Source organism: Polyodon spathula, chromosome 16 (genome assembly GCF_017654505.1).
Source record: "Polyodon spathula isolate WHYD16114869_AA chromosome 16, ASM1765450v1, whole genome shotgun sequence".
NCBI classification, from domain to species: Eukaryota; Metazoa; Chordata; class Actinopteri; order Acipenseriformes; family Polyodontidae; genus Polyodon; species Polyodon spathula.
The window spans coordinates 19,581,193-19,604,861 of record NC_054549.1 but is presented as its reverse complement, the minus strand read 5'-3'; the positions used below and the strand labels follow the sequence as shown (position 1 = coordinate 19,604,861).

Genomic DNA, 23,669 nt, shown 5'->3' with positions numbered 1-23,669 from the left:
AATTAAATCCCCCAGTGCTGACAACCACTGGACCGGAAGGCGTTATGCCCGTTCTGATTGCACACAAAACTTCAATGTCATTCATAGCTCCAGTTTGAATCCAAAACGCCACGTTTTATTTCTTGTTTCATGCTGGCATCAGGACTGGAGTCCTGCACAATCAGAACCCAGCGGTACGCTGCAAACACAGCTCACATTGAAATAATACGACACATGTTTATAGACAATATCAGTATTACACACGTATATTTAGAAAGGGTTTTAATAACATTGATATTGCTAATTTAAAATAATAAACATTTGCCTAAAAACCGCAAATTCCTCCATTTAACTTCAGAAATTGATCGCAAAACTGACTTTCAAGAGAATGAAAGGAACAACATCCAGGACCCCAGCAGTAAAACAATAAATAACTAACAAGTGGAGTAAAGGAATGAATGCAATTGTGTATATTAACACTTTAGTTTGTATCTCAATTACTTCTAGTCATCGTTTGGTGTAATGTGTTATTTATGCTATGCAGAATTGTTAAGACACCCAATGCTCACAGCTGTCTCCTAGCAAGTGAAGGCACCACTGTATTCTGGACGATGTAGTTTATTCTAGGAACATGGCATCTTTGAATGTTAGACATCACGCGAGATCCCCAGTCCTCCTCTTTCGTTTGTCAGGAAGAACTGCATGTCTAGCCTTTTCCGTTTTTGAGTTACAAGCAGTTGAACGCACCTAACGATTTGTTGCGCGTCACAGCACTGGAGCACTGAATGAGGGGCTGCGTAGGAAAATTCTGTGACTCTTTATAGTCGTTACTTTTTATGTTAACTTTGTGATTGTCTAGAGTTCCTGGGCAGACCATAGTTGTCCTGTCACTCGTAATGAGCAATTGTAAAATCCTTTTTTTGCACACTGAGTAGAAGTCGTCACGAATCAACATGCACAGTCTCTGTAATAATACGAAGGGTGCGCTTTTAATTGAATGCAGCCGCGCCAGAGCCAAGAAACAAACATGTGTACAACTGATTAGCAAAGGGTAAAAAGTTAGCTTTAATCCTACCAGTAATGGGCAAGAAAACAACTTCCCTGACCGGGAATCGAACACAGGCCGCGGCGGTGAGAGCGCCGAATCCTAACCACTAGACCACCAGGGAAGTCAGTGTCATGGCTCCGAGGTTTAAACTCGGATGGCTGGAGTCAGAGTAAAAGCTGCGAACCTTAACCCCATGGAGATAAATAAATGTCACTTCTTCAGCTACTAGGTTTAAAATTAAATCCCCCAGTGCTGACAACCACTGGGTGGGAATGCGTTATGCCCGTTCTGATTGCACACAAAACTTCAACGTCATTCATAGCTCCAGTTTGAATCCAAAACGCCACATTTTATTTCTTGGTTCATGCTAGCATCAGGACTGGAGTCCTGCACAATCAGAACCCAGCGGTATAAGTCACTGGATCCTTTTGCATGGAGTATTTCAGTGGCTAGGGTGCACGGCTCCTCGATTGATTCAGATTCGGTTGTGTTAAGTTTGCCCACAGATGATGCAGAGCAAGCTATAAGCTGGGTGCCTGCTGATATGAAAATAGTGAGTTTTGGCCCCCTACTGTATTCTGGATGAATGGCATCCCTAGTAAAGTGTCTCTGTGTGAACAACAGGAAATGAATACAAGAAATATGTATAGATCTAGAATGCTTGTGGAAGGCACAGAGTTAGTTCTGAGTAATGACATGAGAACTAAACCTCACCTCCGAATGTGTGGATGTGATAGATGCAGGGGTGATTCATTCCTAGCCGGGCCTAAGCCATGTCCAGCCTGCAGTCATGTAGCAAGACACTGTAGGTTTCTGTTTGAATGTAGTGATTCAGAGGGGTTCTCTTTCTCTCATTTGAATGTGAATCCACGAGATGTAAAAATAATTGTATGTATGGATTGTGAGGGAACAGGTCACTTATTAAAATGGGCACATCTGGACAAATTGGAATGTAAAGAAGGTGTCCCTACTAAGCGTGTACAAGTGTCTTGTAGATACGACATCAAGGCCATAGCGACCCACACCTGTGATGCGAGACGGTGGATTCAAGGGCCCATTGTCGTGTTCGCTGAGCCTGCCCGAGTCGAACCAGAGACCGAGGTGGAGTCTTGCTGGGAGCGAGCTGAAATCCTGGACATGGACTGGAGAATTTAAAGTGAAATGTATTAATGTAATGATATGTGCTATAATCTTTTGTAGTATTTGTATAATCTTTTAGTTTGGAAAATTATAATCTTTTGTAGTATTTGTATAATCTTTTAGTTTGGAAAATTTTATAATCTTTTAGTTTGGAAAATTATAATCTTTTGTAGTATTTGTATAATCTTTTAGTTTGGAAAATTATAATCTTCTGTAGTGTTTGTATAATCTTTTAGTTTGGGAAATTATGTGAATGTGTAATCTAAAGTAATGTTTAATGCTACTTTAATCAATAATTGTGAAAATCATGCATTCTTTAGGTATAAAATGATGCCGTAAGAAACTGGTATAAAATAGTGTAGTAAGAAACTGGTATAATTTGATACATAGCCAGCTTTTGGGCAGTGGCCAGTCTTTGAGCAGTTTCTTATCAAGACGGGCTTCATTCCCAGAATTAAAAGACAAGTTTCTGTAGCACTTTTTTACTGTGTGAAGTAGGATGAAGTAGAATTTTGTATAGTATGCTTGCCTTAAGAAGTAGTATGAACAATAGCCTAAAATGCGCACACATGCTTAAACACTGCCTGTTATGATAAAATGTATAAAAACTGTTTCACATTTAAACAACTGTGGGGTTTCTCTTAGTTCATCTCTTCTACTCCTATATTGGGAAGTTGGGGAATGGAGAAGATGAATGGAATGAAATACCTGATGTGCTTATTATGATGTTGAAATATAAAAAAGGGTAATTTTAAGAAAAAGAATAGATGGGTTTTAAGAAAGTAAAAACTTTATAACTTGTGAGCCTGTCTTGAAGTCGTGCCAGAAAGTAAAGGGATAGTTGGCACAAAGAGCGGAGTTCTCTTATCGAACAGCGTCAAGGTTAGAGTGTCTTCTCGCCATAGAAAAATTAGGAGGAACCTTGACTATCGCTGGAAATTGGAAAGCTAAGCGCACAACTGGCAAATTGGTTTTAGCTGGTTTTTGTGCAGCTGAAAAAATAAGAGATCATTCGCAGTTTAGCTGAGTTCGTCTAACTGTTCTATGGGTATTCCTAACAGCATGAACTTAGTTAAAACTACTGAATTCGTGCTGTTGGAAGGCTTATGGAATAGTATTACACTTGGACAAACAGAGTGTTTATGAAGAGAAACTCTATATTGAAAGAAAACATAAGACAAAAGTTCCCTATAATGTCTGCTAAACACACCAAGAAAGATGGAAAACTAATTAGCAGAAATAAAATAAGAAAAAGAGATACTTAAGTAATCAGTTACATATAATCAACTTATAACATTTGAGACACTTTTTGAAGTATGATTCAGACCTGGGAAATATATTAATTCTAACAGATATATTTGCTTGTAATAAGACAAAATATTAACTTGCACTCACATTTCAATAGAGACCTTGCAAATAAATAGCCGAAAGGTGAGACAGGTCATTGATCGAGAAGCAAGTGGGTTTTTCTCTGTTACAAGCTGTCCTCCCAAATTATAATAATAAAATAGTATCAATGACACAAGTACATTTAACTAATAGTGTTGTATATATTTCAAACAACACTTATATACTCAACAATAACATTAGTGTTGCATATATTTTAAACAACACTTATATATTCGACAATAACATTAGTGTTGCATATATTTTAAACAACACTTATATAAACACACTTATATATTCGACAATAACATTAGCGTTGTATATATTTTGAACAACACTTATATATTCAACATAATATTTTATTTGTTTTACCTAACTTTTTAGATAGAGGAGGGGTCGAGAGATGAGCTGGTGAGATCATGATCGGGTGTGTGGACCAGGTGTTATATTTCTATTAATTGTTGGCACAAGGCTCTAAATTTTTAGGCTGTTGTGTGCCAAAAAGATAAGAATTGGACTTGATAAAGATTCTCCATGTATTCCTATGGAGACGAATCCTATAAAAACTCACACTTTTCGCAAAGGGGTACCACAATCAAGACCTTTGCTTGACAGGGTGAAGTGGTCCATCACTTGCAGATCTCCACCAGACTGATTCCTTTGTTCACGCTACTTATCCTTATAATAGGAGGTAAGCATATTACTAACATTATTATATCTTACATGTATTGGTTGCATTGCTATAGGGTTTTGAAACTATGTTTTGGTTTTAAGAGAGTGTTGTATTGAATGAAACTAAAATATAGAAGTGGGTGCTTATAAACTGCTTGTGTTGGAATTTGGAGGTCTGATCAACCTACCTTTTTCCAAATATTAAAAGCATTTTAATAAACCGAAGGAGCATTGCTCTGATTCGTAAAACTTAAAATAACTGAGTCTTGAGTGTCTTTCTTTTCGATTAAATAAAGGTTATATGAACATACTTACAGCTCGTCCAGTGCTCGAACATAAACCACTAGGGGTTTATAATATCTCTGTCCTCCTAACGTCTCCCCTGAGTTGAGAGTGTGCAGAGTAAATAGAAAATGAATAAGACTGAGTAAAAAGAGTAGCAGCAATTGGCCATGACAGCTAAAGAGAACTGAAGGTCAGTGGGTGTCCATCACACAACAATGTCCATTAGATTAGTCTGCTACAGGGTTTAAATAGAATGTGACGTTTTGCATTTACCCTTGCAGCAATACTGATCAATATTTCTTGTGAATTTTCTTGTGAAACAATATGAAAAGGAAAGCAGTATTCAAGTCACTGCAAATATCACTTTAACAAGAAGACTGACCTACATTATTCTATTCTTCTATTCTAGAACAAGAAAAACTTTGCTGCTAGAAAATGATCATTTTAGTAACAGATTGTAAAGAGGCATACTATTGCCCATTATACTGTACCAGTAATGCATTTCCTGCAAACAAGACATGGCCTTAAACTGGGTTATCTTACCAAGGCATTAAGAAGAACACAAACCTTTCCTCGTAATCAGCTTTTTTCAAGTTCCTTATTATTATAATAACAAGTGTGATGGCAGCTATTCCCTGTGTGTATCACAGAAAGCAGTGTAAGGCTGGATGAGGGGCTATGACCTCTAACTAAGGAAGCGAATATCTAATGTTGTGAATTCAGAGAACGTTCCCTTTCACTACAGCCAAAGAGAACATGCAGTGAGAATGTGTTGTTTGTTTATGAGAGCTAAGAATGTTTCAAAGCCTTGGTTGATGTGAACTTTGAATATTTCATGTTTCCCTTCCTGGAAACCCAAGAGCTGCTGGTGAGGGGGGACCAGCTACAAGTCTGGAATTGGAACTAGCTGGTATATACAATCCCAGATACAGTTTAAAGCAAAGTGAAGACAACAAACCCTTGACTTTAGAACTAAGAAGATTTGAATGGAGCAACTCCTCCAGCAGCACCAAGTCTCCAGAGCCAGTACAGTTGAACCCACCACAAAAGCATCTCTGACAAGCAAACACCAGTACTGGTCACTGCTGGGCTTTCCTTCAGGGATAGTAATAATAATAACCTGCAATAGAAAATTGCCAAAGTATGACATTTTCACAGTCCACACACTCGTCACATTTTGCTACCTTCAGTATAGAATTGCCAAGGAATAAAAATGCGACAGCTGATCCATTTGAGCCATTTATCAATCGGTAGAAATGGAACTATATTACTAAAATACTGTATTACACTTTCACAACACACAGGGCATATTATATATGGGAACTATGTTGTTATTATTATTATTATATTATTATTATTATTATTATTATTATTATTATTATTAATAATAATAATAATAATAATAATAATAATAATAATAATAATAATAATAATAATAATACTGCTATTTGTCTGGTGTGAGTGCCAATACTATTTGTCATGTTGTTGATATTAGTTTGAAAATAAGTAATTTTAATTTTATTTAGGGCTTCTGAGTTTTGGTTTTAACTGATAAAAACCAACAAAACACCCCTGATACAAAAAATAAATAAATCGCTGCATAGCTAATAAACACCAAAACATGTATTCAAGTTACACTGACTTCACCTCTCTCCAATAAAAAAAAAAAAAAAAAAATATATACCTTTCCCAGTGCAGTTGGGCAATGTCTTGCCTTTCAGATTTATCTATCATTGATTTGTTCCGTATACTTTAAACCCACCCGACTACTGAGTGGCAGCACATTCTACATTTCTATTGGACCCTGCTTGCGATACTTAAAACGGATTTAAAGCTGTGATGGTGGGCCACTACAAAAGGCGCTATATAAAAATTATTGTAATTATTAAGATACTGAGGATTTAAAACAGAAAAACTCGAACATAGCTAAAAATAAGCACCAAAAAATGAAATGAATAAAAACAGAAAAACAAAAAACTGTTGCCTTGCCAACAGTCACCGTTTGACTTTGTGTTTTATTGCTGCCATCTGCTGCCAAAGTGGAATATAATTTACTGCTCTCACACTCGCTGTGTTAACAGAATCCATGTTCCAGGGTGGAAGTTCTGCTTCTTGCTTTTTATGAACTATTCACATGTCGGGGTGAAGTTGTTTTGACAATGAACATGAGTACACGTACGGTTACAACTTACGGTCCACGAATTTTTTACATTACAAAGTCAGTACGAATTATATTTTTCACTTAATTATACAACATACAATATATATATTATATATATATATATACTATATATATATATATATAATATATATATTATATACGAATATAACACACATTACACATATATATATATATATATATATAATATATATATATATATATATATATATACATATATCGGTAGCATGTAATGTTACTCGCTGAACTCTCAACAGGAAGTGTTTATATGCTGGGAAGTTAAGAGGAGGGGACGGTTGGACCCAAGAAAATAAAAGATTAAGTCCGGGGTAAGAAGACGCATTCATACAAGTAAATAATAGTTTATAGTGTTTATAGATTAGACTGGATTATTTTTGTAACAAAACCCGTTGACGCGTAGCACGTATAGAGTCATCCACAGTCAAATATACTTATACTTAGGTTGTTTACTCTACAGCAGTAATATTGACGTGAATTTTTCAGCTTTACACGACTTCAAGTGATCGGATTCTCGTTAATAACTGTTCATAATGATTATTAAATACAATGATACAATGAAATGTTATATAGGCCAGACCAGAGCTGTCCATACAAGGACGAGTTCTTGTTATGTACACAGTTATAGTAAAAAGCAATGCATAATACCTCACAGTTTACACACATTAGTGTAAATAGACACAGGCACCGGTGCCATGTCTATTTATTCCCGACCTATATCAAAGGTTCCTACTGCGCGGCCCATATTATTTTCACCCTGACCGAGGACGCTTATCAAAGGCCCTGCCCACACTACACAACCGAACTCGAGAACCATACTCAAAACTGGTTTCATTAATAAAGCTCAAAGCGTTCACAGTGAAGTACCGTTTCATGTTTAATCAAGCTTAAATGCCTACACACACTATTAAAATAGTTTGGTTACAGTTCCTAGCAGCGCAATGAACAGTGGAAATGAATAGGATAGCATCCCACCATGCACTGCATTTGATTTTAGGATAGTGTGTTATGCTTCATATTAATAGAGGTGCATATTGCTAAAAACAAATAAGAAGTATTTTGGAAAAAAAGTAAATGTGAACACACCGACACACACACACACACACAAGTAGGGCTTGGAGTTTGGGGGTTTTATTTTTAATCCAGTGATGTCCCTTTAAACAAATTGAGCTGATTCTGTTTTCATAATTAAACTCAGAAAAAAGCTGTGAATTATAAAGCAATCTTTGTTTTTATCATCATGGGGCGGGTAGGCGACGCAGTCTAAAAGACATAAGCCTGATATTTGGTCCTGCAAGGGAGCTGGTTCTTTTGAACAGCGGTATCGGCGCTAGGCTACACAGCTGGAAGTCCCGGGTTCACATCCCACCTCCGCCTGTGAGAAACCCCTGCCTGTGGGAATTGTGGTTCCCCACACTATCTTGTCAGAGACTAATTCTTGTGCCTTTAATTACATGCGTTGTTCATAGCCAATCCTACTTTTAACTCGTTTTCATTTTTGCAGTTACCTAGTTTAACGTTGTGCTTTTCTTTAACAGAGAGATGTCCTGACATTTCTCTTTTGTAAGCATAAAAATGATTGCCTAGTGCAGGATGTACACTAATAGCAAGTCCTTCAGGCATGTACATGTGATGTTTGTGTATGTCTGTTTTAGTGCTCTGACAGGGTTTAGGGTGTGTAGTCTCTTTTGAGACTACATGGAATACTGGAATACTGAGCAAGCCTTCACCCTGTGATCTAAGAGAGCGACCAGGGATGTAGGGCTCAGCAAATCCTTTAGATATAGATTAGGGGAGCAAGGCCCTATATCTCAAAATGAACCTCTCAAGAACCACTCAAAATGACTGCAAGCACCATAAAAAGGTAAAGGCTAAAGACAATGAAATTTATTAATTTATTACATTTATTTATTGCATTTATATAGCGCTTTTTATACAAAAGTATCACAAAGCTCTGTACAGTACATAGCAGAAAAAAGAACAACCACAATACATTTATATACATTAGCATGTCACACATACAACTGCCACAATTAGACTACTTAAATAACAGATTTAAATAACAGTATATATGCAAAGCAGCAATTTTAAAGTTACATTAAAACCCACTAAGATGACAAACCAATTTTTATAAAAGTGTGTTTTTAGTTTTGACTTGAAAACTAACGGTCCCAGCTTCCCTGACAAACAAAGGCAGACCATTCCATAATTTAGGAGCTCTACAAGAAAAAGCCCTACCTCCCGTGTTGCTTTTGTTGACCCTAGGAATAACCAGCAGCCCCGCATCCTGTGATCTCAGAGTGCGGTTTGGAAGATATGGGGTCAGTAACTCCTGCAAACTAGATTAACTAGGTGTTAATCCATTTAGGGCCTTTAAATTAACAGCAAAATCTTGAAATCAATTCTATAAGAACATAAGAAAGGTTACAAATGAGAGGAGGCCATTCAGCCCATCTTGCTCGTTTGGTTGTTAGTAGCTTTTTGATCCCAGAATCTCATCAAGCAGCTTCTTGAAGGATCCCAGGGTGTCAGCTTCAACAACATTACTGGGGTGTTGGTTCCAAACTCCCATAATTCTCTGTAAAAAAAAAAAAAGTGCCTCCAAATGCGCCTTTATCTAATTTCCATTGTGACACCTGGTCCTTGTTTCTTTTTTCTGGTCGAAAAAATCCATTGGTTCAACATTGTCAGTACCTTTTAGAATTTTGAATGCTTGAACCAGGTCGCCGTGTTGTCTTATTTGTTCAATGGATTCAGTTCTTTTATCCTGTCTGCATATGACATGTCTTTTAAAACTGGAATAATTCTGGTTGCTCTTCTTTGCACTCTTTCTAGAGCAGCAATATTCAGGCAATGTCATTTGGGAACACTGGTCCCAGTGTCCCCAGAACCTTTCCTGGGATGCTCATTTCATCCTGTCTCCCCCCACCCCCGAGCATCATCACTCCGGTAGCAGAATATTGTATTTTCAGGTAGGCTGCTGTATTACCATGTCTAACTTATTACAGTACAATGACACTTGATCAGCATTCCCTCTAAGCTTTTTAGATACTGAGAAACGGTAAAGTATCAGTGAGAAACCATCGGCCACGCATTAACCCTTTTAATAATTTTTGTTGCATTATGCAATTTTGAAACAGTATTCCAACACAAGTATCTCAGCAATTTAACAATTTACTTTAAATGTAGACAATACATTTATTGTGGCTCTGCCTCTGATTTTGAGTCATCCTCTGATCATATGCATCCCTGTCGGTTGGTATCATAGATAGACTGCATGCTTAACTGGTAGCCTGCATAAAATTGCTTTATTCTACTGCTTAAAACACTGGCATCTGCACTGCCTTCAATTGTAACCACCTTTAGGGCTACTCATTGTTCCATTTTTGGGAATACCAAATTCCATTTTTTCAAAAATGGCCAATTCCATTTGTTCCCACTTTTTTAAATATTTTTTTTTTTCAATCAGACTCTTGTTGCTGTTAGTAACTAAAGCACCTGAAGTCACTTCCATCCTGTCATAATGTTTATAACATCACTTGGCTCATTGCTGGCATTAAAATAAGCAGGAAAACCTAAGAAATATACTACAACTATTCAGAAAACCAAATGTCCAGCACAGTTGTGAGAATCATATTTACAGTCTTCCACTAACACAGTAGTTGAGTCTACAAACTGCATGTGCATGGATTAGGGAGTGGTTGACATGTAGAAAACAGAAAGTTCTGATTAGAGGAGAAACCTCAGAATGGAGTGCGGTAACCATTGGAGTACCACAAGGATCAGTATTATATCCTCTGCTATAAGGTACTGCATGCAGGCAATAAAAATGTGCATTATAAATACCATATGGGAGATACTGAAATTGAAGAAGAAACTATGAAAAAGACCTAGGCGTTTATGACTCAGAAATGTCTTCATCTAGACAATGGGGAAGCTATAAAAAAAAGCCAGCAAAATGCGCAGATATTCTGTGAACACTAAGCTACTAACAGTCAAAAAAGCAAGATGTGCCAAATTCTTACCTTTTGCAATACAGTACATTGAACAGACAGCACATTGAAGGTTGCACTGACCAAAATGTCTGCCTACCTGACTTGTCTTTTAACCTCATAGTGCAGTGTCTGGTAGCCATGCTTATTGGTGAAATTGCTTCAGTACCCAATGTGTGTGTCTCTGTCTCTCTCTCTCTCTCTCTCTCTCTCTCTCTCTCTGGAAAAAATTAAGAGACCACTGCAAAATTATCAGTTTCTCTGGTTTTACTATTTATAGGTATGTGTTTGGGTAAAATGAACATTTTTGTTTTATTCTATAAACTACTGACAACATTGCTCCCAAATTCCAAATAAAAATATTGTCATTTAGAGCATTTATTTGCAGAAAATGACAACTGGTCAAAATAACAAAAAAGATGCAGTGTTCAGACCTTGAATAATGCAAAGAAAATAAGTTCATATTTATTTTTAAACAACGCAATACTAATGTTTTAACAACGTTCAGAAATCAATATTTGGTGGAATAACCTTGATTTTCAAGCACAGCTTTCATGTGTCTTGGCATGCTCTCCACCAGTCTTTCACATTGATGTTGGGTGACTTTATGCCACTCCTGGCACAAAAATTCAAGCAGCTCGGCTTTGTTTGATGGCTTGTGACCATCCATCTTCCTCTTGATCACATTCCAGAGGTTTTCAATGGGGTTCAGGTCTGGAGATTGGGCTGGCCATGACAGGGTCTTGATCTGGTGGTCCTCCATCCACACCTTGATTGACCTGGCTGTGTGGCATGGAGCATTGTCCTGCTGGAAAAACCAATCCTCAGAGTTGGGGAACATTGTCAGAGCAGAAGGAAGCAAGTTTTCTTCCAGGACAACCTTGTACTTGGCTTGATTCATGCATCCTTCACAAAGACAAATCTGCCCAATTCCAGCCTTGCTGAAGCACCCCCAGATCATCACCGATCCTCCACCACATTTCACAGTGGGTGCGAGACACTGTGGCTTGTAGGCCTGTCCAGATCTCCGTCTAACCATTAGACGACCAGGTGTTGGGCACAGCTGAAAATTGGACTCATCAGAGAAGATGACCTTACTCTAGTCCTCTACGGTCCAATCCTTATGGTCTTTTGCAAACCTCAGCCTGGCTCTTCTTTGCTTCTTATTGATGAAGGGCTTTTTTCTAGCTTTGCACAACTTCAGCCCTGCCCCTAGGACCCTGTCTCGCAGTGCACTTCACCCCAGCTGCCGTTTGCCATTCTTTTTGTAGGACACTTGATGTCATCCTACGGTTGTTGAGTGACATTCGAATGAGTTGGCGATCATCCCGGTCTTGGAGAGTCGTTTTCGCCCTCTTCCGGTCTGTAGCTTTGTTGTCCCCAATGTGTGCTGCTTGACCTTGTTCTTATGAACCGCCGTCTTTGAAATTTTAAGGATGGAAGCAACCTGATGCTCACTGTATCCCTCTGTCAGTAAAGCCAGAATTGAACCCTTCTTTTCCTCACTCAAAACTTTCCTTTTCAACTCTTTGGGCACGGTCAATAGTTATTTTTTGATTCCAATTACTTTTGAGGTACTACTAGCACTGTTTTTGGTCTCTGTGGTCAGTGGTCTCTTAATTTTTTCCAGAGGGGGGTGTGTGTGTGTGTGTGTGTGTGTGTGTGTGTGTGTCTGTGTGTGTGTGTCTGTGTGTGTGTGTCTGTGTGTGTGTGTTACACACCCCACACCCAGGTAGTGGACAGTAAACACCAATGTTCATCGAACCACTGGGTGACCACACTTGCTTTGTTGATGGGGGCATTGTCATCTTGAAAGACCCCTCAACCAGGCCTGTCCAGCATTTTTATACTCCGACTGTGTGCAAAGCTGGTACATACTTACCCCAAAAGACTTAAAGCTGTTATTGCAGTAAAAGGTGGCTCTACCAAATATTAATGTGGGGGTTGAATACTTATGCATGTAAGATATTTCAGTTTTTAATTTTTCTTAAAAATATTAACACATCATAAAACCAATGTCATCTTACAATAATTTATTTTGAGTTTCAGTGTTTAAAAATAAAATATTGAACAGAACGAAATTTCAATGTACCATTTGTAATTCATTAATATGAGAGAATTGGTCAGGGGTCTGAATACTTTTGCAAGGCTCTGTGTGTGTGTGTGTGTGTGTGTGTGTGTGTGTGTGTGTGTGTGTGTGTGTGTGTGTGTGTGTATGTGTATGTATATATATATATATATATATATATATATATATATATATATATATATATATTCTATAATATTATATCTATATATATATATATATATATATATATAGATAATTAATTTTTGTCATTGCATGATTAAAAATAGTCATTTCATGGGAAGACACAGTAACCTCTAGTTTTAATGCAGTCTTCCAAACCTTTTGTTTTAGGCTCCGAATTGTTCATGATGGAGAACAGTGCAAGGCCTTCAACAACTCAAATCATCCTTCTTGCCACAAGTTCAGCTTTCACAGCATTTTTTTACTCTGTCTACAGAAAGAAATCAGGCTCAGCATGCAGATTAAAGGTAATTTAGTATTGAGCAGCATGCTGGTGCTTTTCATTGCTGCTTTCACCTGCTTTTTATCTATTCAGGGATACCAGTGTGGGGGAATTGCTGCTAATTAGATGCAGTAGTCGCAGTTTAAAAAAAAAAAAAAAAAGGAAAAAATCATGTGTTTGATAATGCCTGGTGCATTATTCCACTACTGGCTTCTGGGGTCCGCTGTCACTTCTATTGGACTAGTTTAGCTCTATCCTAGATGTCAAGATCCCTGAGCTGGCATCCCACCAACAAACACCCGAACCCAGCTGGAGTGCTGCTTCTGTACATGTGTAGAGTCACGATGCAGTACTTAGAAATGTTGCATTCTGTCTTTTTTTTTTTTTTTGTAGGAAGCAACACAAATTTCAATAGATCAAGATCTGAAAAATATCCTCTCTGCAGCACCAGGGAAATGTGTCCCATATGCAGTTATCCAAGGTAATGCTGAACAACAAGGCAGTTCATTTTATTTTCATGAAACTTTTTATGTACTTTTCTGTAAGAAGTTTAAAATCCACCTGTTTCATATTTAAAATGTGCATCTGTAGCTTCAGAATTGCCATCCAGTTGTGATGAAATTGGTATGCATATTTATAATCAGAAATGACTGAGGTTCACTGAATTGAACTCACTACAAAGTACAAAGTGGGTTTGGAGAAATGGTCATCTTTAGAATATGCACATTTTAAATACAGTCCTCCCTTGTTCTACACTACAGGGACCAAAGAGTTCAGCAATGACTATACCACAGTGTGTATAATAAAGAGCATTGTATCTACACTGCAGCAATGACTATACCACATTGTGGTAAATAAAGAGCATGGTGTTTACACACAGCAATGACTATACCACAGTGTGTATAATAAAGAGCATGGTGTTTACACACAGCAATGACTATACCACAGTGTGTATAATAAAGAGCATGGTGTTTACACACAGCAATGACTATACCACAGTGTGTATAATAAAGAGCATGGTGTTTACACACAGCAATGACTATACCACAATGTGTATACTAAAGATTTTGTTAGATTTATTTCATATTTCATTTTGTTAGATGTTTGGTGGTTCTTGTTTTTTTCCCCCCTCTTCTTATTGTCAGTGCTTAGACTATGAGTTCAGGAGTCGCTCTTCAGTTCTAGGCATATGTAACAGAAGCTAGATCACTCAAGTTGTCTTTATATTAGTAAATGTCAGCACCATCGAGTGCGCTGCTGTGTATTGCCAGCAAAACAAAAGATCACTTCTGACCTAGTTACAGGCAACTAGAAATGAAGAGAAACTCCTGAATTCAAGACTGGCTTTTCTGTATTATGGAATACCATGAGAAAAAAAACAGAACTTCCATTGGTCGGGTGACACAAACTACCTTTTGCTAACTTTGCTTAATTCAGGGGTTTCCATTTGTGCTCTCTTTGCTCCAGGTGTGGTTAAATCGGTTAAGGAAACCTTGAGTAGCCAGTTTGTGGACAACTGCAAAGGAGTCATTGAAAGACTGACTTTACAGGAGCACAAAATGGTCTGGAATCGCACAACCCATCTGTGGTAAGTTCTTTGTTCGTTTTTACATGGTTTATATATAGATTAGCAATACTCATTAATTCTTCTTTAACTATATATTAAATATATTACAGGGTGCTTTACTATACAAGATGCTACACATTTGCTACAGTGGATATCAGATTGCATTGTAAAGCACCCTGCATTACATTCTTCTACAGTGGATATCAGATTGCATTGTAAAGCACCCTGCATTACATTCTTCTACAGTGGATATCAGATTGCATTGTAAAGCACCCTGCATTACATTCTTCTACAGTGGATATCAGATTGCATTGTAAAGCACCCTGCATTACATTCTTCTACAGTGGATATCAGATTGCATTGTAAAGCACCCTGCATTACATTCTTCTACAGTGGATATCAGATTGCATTGTAAAGCGCCTTGCATTACATTCTTCTACAGTATATGTTCGTTTTCACGACATTCTTGGAGAGGTAGATTCATCACTAGGAGACAAGCTGCTGACTCATCACACTAAAAGTCATTCAACTGCCCCATCAGCTAGGAATGAAATGAAACCTCAGCTGCTACTGTACCATCAAGATACTAGCACAGTGTCAGATGCTTAGAGGTTGGACAAAAACGAATCTAAATGCTTGCAACATTTGTTTTGATCACCTCGCCACAAAAAAGACATATAGCACTCAAGAAGGTAGAGAGAGGACCTGGGCTGGTCCCAGGACTTCACCACACGAGCTGGGAGGAAAGACTACAGGAATGAAATCTAGCCTGGAAACAAGAAGGGAAAGAAGGGACTTCATTAAAGTCTATACAAATTCTGAATGGTGTAGATAACCCAAGTCACTACTTTAAATTTAGCACAGAGAGTAGAACAAGAGGGCATAGAGTAACTGTAAGTTTCGAACAGAAGGTAGGAAGCATTTTTTTACAGTTATAAATGCATGAAATGGATTAGCAGGTGAAGATCTAAAAGTCTGGATTGTGTACTTATTCAATTAGATCCCCTAGTAGGAGTAACGATGAGCTCACACTGGAGGAGCCGTGATGTGCCAAGCGGCCTCTTCTCCTTCTTATGCTCTAACTGATGTAAATTGACTGTTCTTTACATGACTGATGCACTGCAAATGGCATGAAATGCATTCTCTAATATATGTAAGCTGCATCTCCCTGTTGCAAGTCAATTCCGCTCACAGTGGGCAAAGCAGCCCCAGATCATTTGGTTAGCTGGTCCTTCCATGTCAAAAACTGCTCAAATTACTGCAGCCTTTTAACTCGAATATCAGGGTCGTTTTCTTTTGAAGAAGAATACTATAAATGTTACTCGTAACAAACAATGTTGAGTCTTTAAATTAACCTTCAGAGTCATTACTTTGTTACACAGACCCAGTGAAGGCCTTCATTAATATGGCATGTAAAAAAAAAAAAAAGCAAACATTAATACAGAATGTTTAAATTGAGGTTCCTCTGATCCTTTACATGGACCAGGACTTTAAATCTGCACACTGCCGTGGCTGTCTACATGTAATTGTGTAAGAACTACTTGTAAAGAAAGAGTTATGTAATACAGTTTTCATACTTCACCATTATTAATCCAGCCTTCAATCTGTAGTCAAATCAAGGACTGGCTAATGTGGCTTTGCTCCCTGTTCTGTTCACACTAGAAACTGACCGCAGATTTGCTGCAGTTTAGTTTTTCTTCAGGGTAGACACAATTAAGCTGGAGTTGACTCTGCAGTGTAGCGCTTTGATCTGCGCCTGTGTAAAGCACATCATTACGTGCATGACAAGCAATCAAAAAAGTAAGTGGTGTTATTTTTTAATGTGGCTCAGTTTGTTTACACACACTATTGTGGGGTCAAATGAACCTGGTAGTAATTAATTTGGACTTGAAACTACCCCAGGAGATCGATTAGTTCGTCCAGCTGTCAGTCACACTGAAAGACATATTGAGGCAAGTCCTTCATTGACTCTAAATTGCCAGTGTGAAAGTATAATAATGCTTCTTCCTAATGAGCATTGTTTTATCAATCATCCTGTATATCTGGTAAAGCAACATCTTACTCTGATAAAAATGACAAAATGTATTTGTTGTTTTTAAAAAGTCTTCATAACAGTTTTTCTTCTCTATCAACCAGGAATGACTGCGAAAAGAAGATTCATCAGCGCACGAACATGGTGCCCTTTGACCTGGTGTCCCATGACGACAGTGTGGACATGGCTGTGAGGGTTCTCAAACCACTGGACGCAGCTGAACTAGACCTTGAAAAGGTGTACGAGACGTTCCACCCCACAGTCCAGTCCTTCACTGACGTAATAGGGCATTTCATCAGCGGGGAGCGGCCCAAAGGCATCCAAGAAACTGAAGAGATGCTAAAAGTTGGAGCAACTGTAACAGGAGTAGGGGAACTGGTACTGGATAGAAACATTATAAAACTACAACCCCCAAAGCAGGGAATGCAGTATTACATCAGCCAATGTGATTATGAATCACTCCTGCAGAAGCAACAGTCCAGCGTGAAAATCTGGAAGATCTTGACTGTTGTTTTTGGCATCGCCACCTGCGCCACTCTGTTTTTTATATTGAGAAAACAATATCGACATTACAAGGAGCAAAAGAGACAGAAAAGCATACAGGAGGAGTTTAGGGAGATGCAAAGTCAGCGTTTCAGAGAGATGAATTTAGAGGAAGACTTGATTTCCAGGAATGCATGCATTATCTGTCTGAGTTGCGACAGGTCTTGCGTGTTCTTAGAATGTGGACATGTTTGCTCCTGTGATGAATGCTACCAGGCTTTGCCCACTCCTAAAAAATGTCCCATTTGTAGAAGTGCTATTTCTAGAGTGGTTCCTTTGTACAGTAGTTAATTTTTACTGTAGGTGAGTTATATGCATTTCTAAAAATTAGTACTTTTTTCAGTTGAATTGTTACCGCTTCAAAATCTTCCTTTGCAATTGAAAAATTATAAGAACACCTGTATCATTTATTTCTGTTCTTGCATTAATGCAAAGCAAAGTTCTCAAATGGAATTGGTTATTATTGATCCTCTGGTCTTTGTTTATTGTTGAAGCAGGTTCATTAAATCCTGTTAAATCAAGGATTGAAATTATTCATATGATGATGGTGGTGGCTGGTCAAAATAATAAAGCCTGTATAAAACGATTGCACTTAAAGCAAATGATTAATACATTACTGTGTTGTCTTTTTAAAATGAAAAAGTAATTTTGATATATTTGTAAAACTTTATATGAAATAATAAATGATTAACTGAGCTGCTTCTTTGGGTGTTTGTGTCTCTGAGCACAACAATTGTGAATTACCATGTTAGGCAAACACTGTTCTGGTTATTATTTGATTAAAATTATGTAGTCAATCCTACCTTAAATGCAGTGCCATAGTTGTGTTTATCACAAAATCTTGGTTATGAAAAAGACACACTTCATGGAAAAGGTGTTTGGTTGAAGGAATTTTAGGCATTTGAATCATGTGACTCATGGAAGACTCTACAAGAAATCAGCAAGGATCTTTAATGAGAGTTTTATTGTAATTTGGAACCAGCAAAAATATCTGCTTCATTTTAAGCATTTAAATCTTCAGAGATTAATTAGCTTTTTCATGTTTTTCAAAGCTAGATGTTCTATCTGAATGTATTTGCCTACCTTTTTATTTGTAATTTATAAAGGAGACACATGCTATGTAGGAAGCAACATCTCAAACCTGAATCTTTCCAAAACACAATTAACAGCAAGAATAAAATGTGGAGTATCCTGTCCTATTCTTGATTCTCCTCATTCTCTAAGGAATAGACCAAGAGCATCTCTCATTCTCTGAGGAATAGACCAGGAGAATCTCTCATTCTCCAATGAATAGATCAGGGGCATTTTTCATTCTCTGAGGAATAGACCAGGAGCATCTTGCATTCTCTGATGAATAGACTAGGGACACCTCTCATTCTCTAATGAATAGACCAGGGCATCACATTCTCAGAGGAATAGACCAGGGGCACCTTTCATTCTCTGATGAATAGAGTTAAAATACCATGGAATTAAATAGCAAAAGCTGTAAATTAGAAAACTCCTTCTATTACACACTTAACCTGGTTCTACAAGCATTATTTATTATTGTGTCCAAAACAAAATGGACAATATCACAACATGCTGTGCAGGAGAAGTTGTCAAGCGACGTACCTGAACAAAAAAAGTATCTTTTACTACCAGGAGAGGGGGGTAATGTTATACTGGGTTGAAAGAATCGTGTGCTACTGAAAGAGAGGCTTTACTAGCTCCGGGTGAGAAAGTGCTGCAGTACGAGTCATAAACATAAGCAGCAAGTGAATATATCATGTAAACATGCACAGAAACCGTCCAGACGGCCCGATGTACAAAATATACACTGTTCATAAATACAGGCCTCCCTATGTGCTGTAGGGAGGCCTATATTTATAATTTGACTTTTAAACACTCAAAAAACAATATCTGTGCTTTGGTTATCCAATTGCTGCTAATCTTAATTTCAGCTCAATTTCCCTTTATAATATTGCCAGATACATGCAATATATTACTATTTATCAAGGTGCAGCGCATACAGGGTGTTCCCATTGACTCTGGGATACCCAGACTTTGTGTCTGTGTCTTTACATTGCTTTACTTTCTATTAATGTTAAATAGTTCCACCTTTTTTTTTTTTTTTATATATATATATATATATATATATATATATATATATATATATATATATATCCTATATATATATATATATATATATGGTGTTCTCTAACTAATAATTCAAATATAATCTGAATTATATATGATATATAGATGACTATACAATTCCATGTTTTCAGTAGCAAGCTTGTGAGTTACCTTCACCTTTCCACACGTATCGTAATGTTGTTTTGAAGATGGGCGCACTCTCATACCTGCACACGCGTGCTGCGTGTTGTAATGACCTGGTGTTCTTTACATTCGCACGCTTACATGAACTGGGCTTTCTTTGTAGCAGACATTTGAATGCTTTTTCTAATACAGTAGGAAATTGTGTGCTAGAGGATGGCAAAGACTAAAACAGCTAACCAGAACACTGAAAGAAGTCAATGTGAAGTGAAGCCCTGCGATGGGAGCGCACAATGTAACAGGGAAATGCAACCTCAGTGACGTGTTTCTGCTGTGTACTAGTCTCCCAGGGATCTCTGTTTTGCATCGCTCCACGATTTGCATTTTTCTCTACACCAGCTTTTCCAAGCGACTTTCCAAACAACCAAAAGCAGCTCCAACCTCGCTAATTCCACCCTGTTGTCGAGAAGCACAAATATATGCAGAAGTTGAACTGGAACAAATATTTAATAATGTGAGTGTTCTAAAAAGGAAACTCAGTTGCGTGACATTAGTACCGACCACAGTGATCTTTTTACAAAGAAGACAAGACTGCAGCTGGAGTTTCTAGGTGGTTTTCACACGAGCTTTGGTTAAATATTAATTGAAAAACACACACACACACACACATATATATATATATATATATATATATATATATATATATATATATATATATATATATATATATATATATATATATATATATTAACATGTCCCAAGTGTTGCCATACAACGAGGAAAAAATGACTCGCTATGGCGATGACGGCGAGGTTGGACAGCTCTCCTTCACCTGTCGTCACCAGGATACCAATAACTTCTTCGCATCAGGACAAAACAAAAGACCCCCGAAACTCGGGGAGATTGGACGAAGCAAAAGAGGTGAGAGGATTTGTGCATTTACGCCATAATGAACGATAACAACAAGCAATGGTGATCAGTCGCCATTTATAACCTGCATCATTTTTACAATAAACCGTACAATAAACGATAGCATGCTGTGCATACACTGCTAGCTGATGTACAGGGTCTCGTTTGGTTTGCTTTATTCGTGTGTTTATTTTTAAGTGATGATAGTATCGATAATAATTGTATTTATATTTCAATTACATTGCTTACTGTGTAAATTTGTATAACCTTTCTTAAAGCATCGCTTAAGTAACTCTTCATTGAGATGTTGTGCTGTGTACGTTCATGACGCGACTAGGGTTTGTTTTTGCAGCGCTGTGTTATTTTACTTCAGCCTCTATTGTTCAGCGTGTTTCTTTAAATATTAAACATAATGATGCACATCGAAAGCTAATAAGGTCTGTGTTACTGTTATTGAATTGCAGTGAATGTCTTGCTGCGCGTAGCTTATCAAAATTACCCCTATTAAATGTATTGATAATATGCACTGTAGCTCTGTATATGCCTTTGTAAACATTAAAAAAAAAAACCGAGCTGTAAAACTGTTCAAATAAATTCTTAGGGCAAATGTAAATGCAATGTATACAATGCAGTAGCATTAATAATGATTAAATGGAATTCGATTTACTGCACCACAAGCAGGTGTTTCAACCCTGTTTTTCAACGTTAAAGCATTCGTGTTCGTTTCAGATTATATTGATACCAAACGGGAAACGTTCACTTGCAAACCACTAACAATGTACCTGTTAACCATTGTTAATTGGGTTTAACGTCTATTAAAAAGACGTTGAATACAAAATACACAAAACAGAAGAACCGTACCTAGTTAATGATATTGTGATGGCATGGCATATTCAATATGTAGGTTTTGACACTGAAGCAGTTGAAAGATGTACAGTACTTCAACCTGTACAGTACTTCAGCCTTAGCGCTGTCCTCATACTTCATTTGAGATCATTAGTGTGCCATTACATTTGACATTTTCTTCTCTGCAGTTGTCATTGAAGATGACAGAATTGATGATGTGCTGAAAAATATGACAGAAAAGGCACCTCCGGGGGTCTAAAAAGAACCCAAAGACAATGGCGAAGGAAAAATTCCAATGTATCACCTTTTTGGCAAAAGCACTTTGAAATCCTTCACGAACGGGCCGTGACGATCCCCACTGCAAGCGGCTGTAGCTTGCGAACAGAAAAGTCGAGGCAAGAAGGGAGTTCATGAGGAAGCTTTTAATGACGTGAATTAAAAAGCATATTGATTATTCAGCCCCATGTAAAATATTTAATAACAAGGGTATATGCTACCATACACAGAAGCAGTATTGTGCACTTATATCTGGAATAAACTCGAAGAATCGACGCAGCTAAGCACAGTGAAGTATGTATCTCAAATTTATTCTGCTGCTGTACTTTCTAGCTGTAGTTCTGAATGAGCACTTTTATACAATATTGCTAAATGATTTTGTGCATTTTTATGTTAAACGCTGTTAAGTTTAATGTCATAGTTGTATATAGAAAACACACACACACACACTTACATTCATATATATATATATATATATATATATATATATATATATATATTATATATATAGATATAATATATACTTATGAATATATTAATAATATTATGAATTAATAATAATAATAACTATTGTAAACACGTTACAATGTCCTACCTTTTTAATGAAATGTTTTATATGGAATGACAAATTGAAGGTATTATCTTTTTAAGATTATAAATCAATGTTGCTTGGTTTGTTTGTTGCTACAAGCAGCATGCTCAATTTACAGCAAAAAAAAAGCTAATTTTATATTAATATAATAACATATTACCTATAGTGCAGTTCTCACATGTTTTGTTAATGTGATAGTTATGATAGATATAGATAGATATAGATATAGATATAGATATAGATATAGATATATAGATAGATATATAGTACGGAGTATTATCACACCAGTGCCAAATATATTTGAAGATGCCAGACAAGCTGGTAGTCTGTTCTGTCAGTGTATGTAAAGTAATGCTGTTTTGGCTCCATCATTTCTATATTCTAGGGCTCTTTCATAATGGTACAATACCTGCTCTTGCATGAGATGTGCACAAATGCCTCTTGCTTGAGGAATCTATATATTAATATACATCTTGTTTGCAACTTTGAATGACAGACTTAAGAATGTTCTTATTTGAATATGCTATATGTTGCATCTCTACACTGTATCCACTTGAACAGGGCTATTTCTGCAATGTATAATAAAAGAGAAAACCTTCTCTCTCTGCGACTCGTCATTTGCAGCCCATTCAGTTCTTGTCGCACTATTACATTTTTTGATCTTTTCACACAGATTTTGAAGCTTCATTCATTAGCGAAGTTAGATTCACTATAATTTCTCAAATGTTTAAACCTTTGGATTGAGCACGTTGAAAGTAAACAAAAGACCCACAATAAGAATACCTCCATCTGAGTGCTGTTACTTTTTTATGAGATTGCATATTTACAACCCATGAATACTGTATGAACAAAGATGAAAGACTTCCATGTGAGTGCTGCCTGTTACACATGAGTACTGTATGAACAAAGCTAGAATAAATACCGCACACTGTACACACCCCACTGTATAAGCATTACACCTGTAGCTGACATATATTTGAATGGATAAACATTCAGGAAAAATCTAACAGCTGGAAAATGTTTGAACTCTATACTGTTGACACCCCTGTTATGTATGGTCATCTTTGAACAGCTGTAATATAATGAGGCCTGTTTTAAATATCTAAACCAGCGGTTCCAAGCTTTAAGCTTTAAATCAACAGTTGAACTTTGTAACTCACTGTCTTCTTCATTTTCTGTTATGTTCTGGTTGATGAGCCCATTTTTATCCATGTTTACAGTCTCTCCAGTGCAGCAAAAATCATTTAACATTTTCTGATTACAGTGCATATAAAAAGATGTACTTAATGAAGTCTTTATGTATCCATCCACGTTTGTGATATGGTGGATACATTAAGTATATAATTTTGTATGCACGAAAAAAAGTCATTTAATTTTGTCCAAATATTTTTTGAGTACTTGGAAGCAGAGTAAAACTT

General features: G+C 37.1%; 2 protein-coding genes and 1 non-coding gene across 4 annotated transcripts; 2 read left to right on the top strand and 1 right to left on the bottom strand.

Moving 5' to 3' along the window:
- Positions 1–1,076: 1,076 nt before the first annotated feature.
- trnae-cuc lies at positions 1,077–1,148 on the bottom strand. The gene has a single exon. It is a non-coding gene; the product is annotated as a tRNA-Glu (tRNA).
- A 5,785-nt stretch (positions 1,149–6,933) lies between these two features.
- Positions 6,934–18,089, top strand: LOC121328357 (mitochondrial ubiquitin ligase activator of NFKB 1-like). 2 transcript variants are annotated; one of them, XM_041272980.1, is made up of 5 exons: positions 6,934–7,040; positions 13,119–13,255; positions 13,624–13,711; positions 14,698–14,818; positions 16,934–18,089. In XM_041272980.1, the coding sequence occupies exons 2-5, from the start codon at positions 13,133–13,135 to the stop codon at positions 17,661–17,663; spliced, it is 1,062 nt and encodes a 353-aa protein (XP_041128914.1). In that variant the 5' UTR covers positions 6,934–7,040; positions 13,119–13,132; the 3' UTR covers positions 17,664–18,089. The 2 variants fall into 2 exon arrangements, with proteins under 2 accessions (XP_041128914.1, XP_041128915.1); XM_041272981.1 differs by having other exon boundaries at positions 6,939–7,018.
- Positions 18,090–20,344: 2,255 nt separating this feature from the next.
- Positions 20,345–22,111, top strand: LOC121329241 (calcium/calmodulin-dependent protein kinase II inhibitor 1-like). Its single transcript, XM_041274733.1, has 2 exons — positions 20,345–20,549; positions 21,572–22,111. Exons 1-2 carry the CDS (start codon positions 20,381–20,383, stop codon positions 21,640–21,642), a joined length of 240 nt encoding a protein of 79 aa, XP_041130667.1. The 5' UTR covers positions 20,345–20,380; the 3' UTR covers positions 21,643–22,111.
- Positions 22,112–23,669: the final 1,558 nt, after the last annotated feature.